Source organism: Filicampus tigris, chromosome 21, assembly GCF_054856515.1.
Source record: "Filicampus tigris isolate MCC_2025a chromosome 21, RoL_Ftig_1.0, whole genome shotgun sequence".
NCBI lineage: Eukaryota > Metazoa > Chordata > Actinopteri > Syngnathiformes > Syngnathidae > Filicampus > Filicampus tigris.
This window is the reverse complement of record NC_141237.1, coordinates 1,582,898-1,590,041: the sequence shown is the minus strand read 5'-3', so window position 1 is coordinate 1,590,041 and position 7,144 is coordinate 1,582,898. Positions and strand designations below refer to the sequence as shown.

General features: G+C 44.1%; 1 protein-coding gene across 4 annotated transcripts; it reads right to left on the bottom strand.

Annotated features, from left to right (window-relative positions):
- Positions 1 to 955: 955 nt before the first annotated feature.
- LOC147127095 (pyruvate dehydrogenase E1 component subunit alpha, mitochondrial-like) lies at positions 956 to 6,514 on the bottom strand. 4 transcript variants are annotated; one of them, XM_086021431.1, is made up of 13 exons: positions 6,339 to 6,514; positions 5,673 to 5,693; positions 4,889 to 5,038; positions 4,362 to 4,427; positions 4,003 to 4,176; positions 3,680 to 3,806; positions 3,521 to 3,612; positions 3,146 to 3,238; positions 2,693 to 2,848; positions 2,238 to 2,309; positions 1,847 to 1,914; positions 1,510 to 1,618; positions 956 to 1,244 (listed from the first exon to the last, which is right to left on the bottom strand). In XM_086021431.1, the coding sequence occupies exons 1-13, from the start codon at positions 6,396 to 6,398 to the stop codon at positions 1,080 to 1,082; spliced, it is 1,353 nt and encodes a 450-aa protein (XP_085877557.1). In that variant the 5' UTR covers positions 6,399 to 6,514; the 3' UTR covers positions 956 to 1,079. The 4 variants fall into 4 exon arrangements, with proteins under 4 accessions (XP_085877557.1, XP_085877558.1, XP_085877559.1 ...); XM_086021432.1 differs by having other exon boundaries at positions 4,946 to 5,038; XM_086021433.1 differs by lacking the exon at positions 4,889 to 5,038.
- Between the last annotated feature and the right edge of the window lie 630 nt (positions 6,515 to 7,144).

The following is a 7,144-nucleotide window of genomic DNA, read 5'->3' as shown; positions in this document are numbered from 1 at the left end:
GACTAAAGTTTGAAATTTTGAGTGATACTCTAAAAACCTTTTTTAATAGAAAAACTTTAGGTGAATTTTTTTTTTTTTTTTACATTGAAACATTTCAGTGTTAGAGATTTGATGGTCAACCATTTTAGAAATTCAAAATAAAACAATTGGCTATCTGGGGAGTTTATGTAAGAATGTATAAAACATTATTTGGTATATATATGGAAATTATGCATGTCAAATTGCACTTTTTGTTCATATAATTTGGATAATGGTGAGGGGAGTCTTTTGAAAAATGTGGGGTACTTATATTGTGACTATTGTGTGTGTATTTTTTGCTTTACATGTTTGAAACAAAATTCAACAATTTCTAACAATCTTATACCATCTCCACAAACACATTTAGCAGCAAATGGTAGAACAGCAGGTAAGCTGCAACTCCACAGTCAGCAATGAAGGTGCCACTAACATTTTTACCCTTCCCTTTATTTGTATTTGTAAATAACCTTTGCTGTAAAACAGACAAGTTTGTTGACAACATGGAAAATTAAAGTGCTCCTTTTGAAATTGTACATTTGGAAGCTGTAAACATTGGCAAGTTTTGGTGCATGGATAAAATTCTAAATATTGCTTAAAAAAAAAAATACTGTATTGCCCTGTCTTCAAGATAGTCACATCAAACTTAAAATAAATACAATCTTACTATAAAAACTTAATGCTGGAATCCTGATGAGGAGCATAGTGATGGAACTCCTTCCAGGTGAAACAGCAGCTCAAGTAGGATAGAAGTTCATATATTAATCATATATATATATATATATATATATATTAATCATATATATATATATATATATATATATATATATATATATATATATATATATATATATATATATATATATATATATATATATATATATATATATATATATATATATATATATATATATATATATATATATATATATATATATATATATATACACACACATATACACACACACACACACACACACAACAACAAAAAAGCAAACGGATCCAAGTCCCAGATGACGAAGAAGAATTCTGGTCAGAGTCAATTTGCAGGTCCAGCTGCTGGTCTAGCTTAGCGACTTGAGCATTGACCAGGGATTGGTCCCACGTACCTCCAGCGGGGGGTCGTTTTTAAAGATGTGGTTGCACATATCGTCCAACGGGGGTTCGGAGTCAGCCGTCGCAAACTGCGCTGCCTCCTCCACCTCCTTCCGAATGGCCACGTCTATTTCCTAACGACAGGAATATGAGCGTCACAAATACAGGACAGCAATTCGTAACGTTTGTAAACAACAGGCGCCAGGCTACTTCTGTGCTCCAGCCAATTACAATGGTGCCATCTGGTGGAAACACGGCATTAGAAACTTGTATTGTCTGCTTTGCTCTCACAATTTGCTGGTATTCTCTGTCATAATGAAATGTCCAATATGAACATCATCACACGGTGACATACTATACTTCGAAGTGAGGCGCGAAAATCTAAATTCATGCCCTTACCTTCAGCTCCTCCGCAGACGCCATGTTGTTGCTGAGCATTTGCTCCTTCAACAGGGCGATGGGGTCGTTTTTGCTGCGGACTTCCCGGATCTCCTCCCGAGAGCGGTAGCTGCGGGAAGTTACGTCACAGACTATTCGGGTTCATGTGTGAACCATCCATCATAGATTTGTCGAAAGAGACAATTGACAAAAGACACCAGTGACACCCTCGCCTTGGCGTTATACTTCCACAACGCCACAGCGTTCATGCTCGGGCCAGAGTGCAATTTGTCTCTTCGAATGACAACAAAAAAAAAAAAGCCAAATTGCCATCGCAGGTTAAGAAGAAGAGTCCCACCTGACACCGGGATCACTCATGCTGTGTCCATGGTAACGGTAAGTCTGCAGCTCCATCACAATTGGACCCTGAAACAAAAGCGCCAACGTGGGTGTGCTGACTGTATAATGGCACACAACTGTGCCGCGTACATCACCATAATAATGACCCCCACCCACACCCCCCAAAAACATATGAATAATAGTCTGTGATGAGATTAACATGGCAACAGTTGGCTAGGCTGAGATCTGATTGGACAAAAAACACATTCAGGAAGGAGTGCAGACTGTTGGGAAGAAATAAATACAATTTCATATTTGTAGTTGTGAACCTAGTAATCCGCAGTAATCGTATTTCTGTCCCTGACCGTCCACCACAGTGAACGTGAGGCACCGCGAGCGAGCCTGCTCACCTTTCCGGCTCGACAGAGGTCCGCTGCAAACTTGACCGCCTCTCTCACACACAGGACATCCATCCCATCCACCTGTGCCAGAAGGACTTTGTTAAAGTCACCAAAACAAAACAAAAAAAAAAAAACGTCTGGCTCCTCGTCACCTGTCTAACGTGTGACACGCGTGTTTTGTGTGCAGTATCATACATGAGCATCAGAAAGCTGGGTACATGCTCACACCTGCAACTGCCAGGACGCAAGGACGGCGTCTTGTTCTAGTCTCGGTCCGTGCGGGGCGGCCGCAGCACACGGTCTTGCTGCAGCCGCGCCCCTGGACCCACAAATATTTTCACCGGAACGTCACACACGGTCATCGGTTTCAGTTTATGTCCTTTTCTGCCACCCGGAACGAACATATTTGGAAACATTACAAAAAAAAGGTGGATGACATCCCGAAGGCGTCACATGACTCTCACTCGGATCCCCGGGATGTAGTCTCCTCTCTTGTAGTAGTCGGTGCTGGCCGACGCCCTCTCGGCCGACGTGCCCATGCCGTACTGGTTGTTCTCGCAGACGAAAATGCACGGAAGCTTCCAGAGGGCGGCCATGTTGAAGGCCTCAAAGAGCTGCCCCTGTTTACCGTTAAGATTTGCGCAATGAAAGGAGTTCTTAAAATTGCAAACTTTAATGGGAATTCATCAGAAAAAAATGTTTTTTTTTACTCCTTCGCTGCCATCTTGTGGCAACTCTAGGGAATTGCAAAGCCCTTTTAGGAGGGAGCCTCAATTACTTTCTATCCATCGTCAATCGCAGCGCACTTCCAAAATTCCCCATCTTAACTTTGCACAGAAATTTACCAGAAACTTTATAGAAATTGTCCATCCCATTGATAAGTGAACATTTGTTGCGTTGATGCGTCGTTTTGCTACCTGATTGGCGGCGCCGTCGCCGTACAGCGCCACACACAACTGATTGTTGCCTTGGTACTGACACGCCAGAGCGATACCGGCCCCCAATGGAACCTGAACACAAAACAAGACAGTCTGTGCTTCTGCAAGGACACCATGCCAGGAGGAACAGAAGGATGAGCAAAAAATATCTTCAGTTGTTGGCATAGGAAATAAAACCAATTGACTTTCACACCGAGTAACAACATTGTGAGCCCAGATCATGTGTGCTTTTTGCGCCATGCATTCAAATTTTTTCCGACGACATAGAAAGTGTGTGTTGACCGGATCAAGGTTGGCGAAGGCTGCAATAGGTCGTTAGATGCCAGGCAGCTCGCGCCACGTCGCCTCGCTCACCTGCGCTCCCACGATGCCGTTCCCTCCGTAGAAACGCGGCGCGTACATATGCATGGAGCCTCCCTTGCCTTTGGAGACGCCGCCTCTTCGACCTGCGCGGCGACACAGCTGAGGCTTGGCGAAGTCGAAGCGCTCGACTTCTTTGGAACACGCTCTTACCCGTCAGCTCGCACAGGACCTCCTTGACGGACACGCCGCGGGTGTACGTGTAGGCGTGCGCGCGGTACGCCGTGATCAGGTGATCGGTGGGGTTGATGGCAGCCTCCACACCTGCCGCACAAGCTTCCTGTATGACAGCAAAACAAGTTTTTTTATTTTTGGACTTCCTGGCCTCAAGGCCTTCTTGATGAATGTAGATTGGTGGTATTGGTTGAAGCTCAACTCCCCATATTAAAAAAGAAGCATTTCCTGATGAGAACTACACGCTTTGTGACCAATTTGGGCAATGCACATATTTGCTCGAAAGTGCCCACGTTCCCCACCTGTCCGTCATACAGGTGGCAGAAGCCGCGGATGATTTTCTGCTTGTACAGCTGATCGGCCTTCAGCTCCATGCGCCTCACCGTCTGCATGGTGCGGTAATATTGCAGGCCCTGCTCGCGCGTTAGCTCCGCCTTCACCGAAGGCCCCTCCTCCAAGCCGTGCAGATCGCATTTCTGTTGGTGGTGAGGAAAACATTTAAAAGGCGACAAAAGGCAAATATTTAGTAAAAGGGCTGGGCGACTACATTTGAATTGGCAGGTTGTTGTTTTTTTTAAGCTTCTTCCAAAGTTCAAAGCAAGTCACCACCGACGTGCAATTTGCCCAGCCCTGATGAAGGTCGACGGCTCCTTCAGCTCACCTTGATGTCCAACGTCACCTGAGGTGCAAAGTCAGCGAAGGAGTGGGAAGCAGTGACGCGGGCAGCCTGGAGACACACAGACAGACAGACAGAAACACACACACACACAAACTATTAGCGCACACAACCCAGAGTCGTGAATACAAAGTTTACATGCGCAGTTGAAACTCCTCGCACACAAATCATGAGCCCCTTTCATCCACGTTTAATGATCTGAATGCATGCGTTGAATAATGTCAAACACCCCGTGCAGACTTCCAATTTGCTGTCTGCAGCTCTCGAAGGAAAAGGTTTGGACACCCCTGCGCTATTGACAAAGTCAATGAAATTCATTTATTGGCAGGTTTTGCATAGATTCATTTTTTGTGGCCATGACTTTAGTACAGAAGGCATATTGACCATGTTCCCAAGTGGAGTGTAAATGTACCGACTGCAATGTGGCACATGCCTGTTTAGGAGTGTTTAGAAAGAGAAAGTTAGTGACAGGCAGGCGAGCAGACATGGAGGCCTGCGTCTCCGCTTCTTACTGGTGCGGCTAACGACGTGCTAGCTAAGGGCGCCGCGCTGGCTTTAGCGCAGACTACCGGCGGAGGTTTGGGGGGCAGCCGCTGCGTCTGTGCCAAGTCGGGCGCCGCCGGCGAGGTTAGACTGACGTACTCTGACAGGCCAATCAGCAACTGGGGAGCACAGGAGCCAACCAATCAGAGCCGGCGAGAGACGGGCTACCGAGAGTACTCTTGGCTACTCTAGAAGCCAAAAATGGAGACTGAGGCAAGCCTGTGTGTATAATTTGACATTTTTGACACTGCGTTTACACTGATATGACGTTATTTAAACAAGACCACTTCCCGGGATTACTTCTAAATTCCTGAGGGAACAGTCACAAAATCCCATTCACGATTAACAGAAAGTAGCAAAACCCAAGCCACATTCCCTTCCATTATCTCTGCTGTCAAAAATTACATTTTTGCCGTGTGTTTTTTTTACCTACTACCATCAGGATTAAATGGCAAATTCTTCAGAGCAGGAAAGGTATATCTTGTAGTTAAAATGTAGTACAAATAAGGGGGGGGATATTTGCATAAAGATGTGAAATGAACTCACAACTTTAGAATACTTTTGAGAATTAATATAACATAAGAGGACAATATTAAGTAGGATAGCACTAAGTACAAATAAAAGTGAATCTGAATTCTACTATGGATTCATTCTCGAAAGCAGGGCCATTGCGGTGTACAAATAAATGTTACAAAGAGTTCGGCAAGGGGACGAGATTAGAAACAAACAGCAGGCGAGTGGTGAGCAGCTTACCTCCGACACGGTTTGGGCTCCCTGGGGTTCCGGTCAAAGTGGAAGAGGGACAGGAAGTGAGCCATCAATTTGGATTTGTGAGCGATAGAGCAATAAAGAGGAAAAACAACGTGATATATTCTGTAGGTTGGAGAAACGACGGGTCTAAGCAGGATAAAACTTAATTTTCATAGCATTTTGAATTTCTGGTAAACAAACACAATGGAGGTCCTGAGAGAGTGAGGATTGCGAAAGTCATGCTGTTATAACAAGGAGAGACTATTGTTTCAAGAGAGAATGTGCTGACAGACAACCTTGCTCATCGCGCAAACTTTTGCAAACATCTAATTCGGCCCAATTTGTTATGACTGCAAAATCACTCCAAACTAAGACATATTTACACACTGCATTGATTCGTGACACAGGCATGTTAAGTCACAAACTCACAAATATGAAGTCATACTATGTCCTGAAAAGTCAGCAAGGAAAGAAACAGCAAGGAAATATAAATTAGTGAATTCTGTGAACAGTGATGCTCTGACAAGGTCAGCCAGCACTCAGCCTGCCCAGCAGAAGTAAGCTAGCGCGTTTAGCACCTTGAGCTCGTCCGGAGCAAAACAAACAAAACAAAACAAAACAAAAACAGCCTCCCTCCCGTTAGGCGAGCACCGCTGCAGGAACACTCACCGCAGCCCTGCCGGTGATCCGACACAGCGCGTTGGAGAGGAGGCTCAGCATGTTCTGCATGCTAGTGGACGGCGAGCGAACTCTTAAGAGGATTAAAAACGATGTGTGGTGTCGCCTCGGCGAGACGGCGGTGCGGTGTTGCTGTCCGTTTGTGAAAGGAAGCCGATTGAGAAACGCTGTGAGGGTAAAAATTGTTCCGCACTTGATTTTATAGTTCGTGGAAGAATACGCCCACTGCTGGATGTACAATTAGCATTCATCTAATGGATGGATGGATTAACTCTCATACGCACTACTGTTTTTTTTTCTCACACCACAGCTGCATACAAAGTGTTGTACATAAAGTACAAATCCGACATGAAAACGAAGACAGTTACAACAGCACATGATTAACATAAAATAGTAAACACAATTAAACACTATTACATTACTGTGAAATTCTTTCAAATGTCATCCTGAAATGTGCTCACTTAACACTGAGATAAATGTTTCACTAGTTTGCGTGGGAGTGTCTCACAACTTCACGAGTGTTTCATGATGCGAGTGTGAGATGCAGTCCTGTATTTTCCTGACGGCGCCTATTATTAGAACTTGTACCTTCACGTGTGATTTGTAGGAAGGATTCGACCAGTGGCCGTGAAATTAATTGACGTGAACGTTACAGTTCTTCAATATGTTCCTCATAAAATAGCCCAAATATGACTAAATCTTGGCAAGTTTTATTATTATTATTCGTATTGATTCATTAAATCACCCAATAAATTCGTTCTAATATCATTACAAAATGATCGTGGCTTGTTTTATTA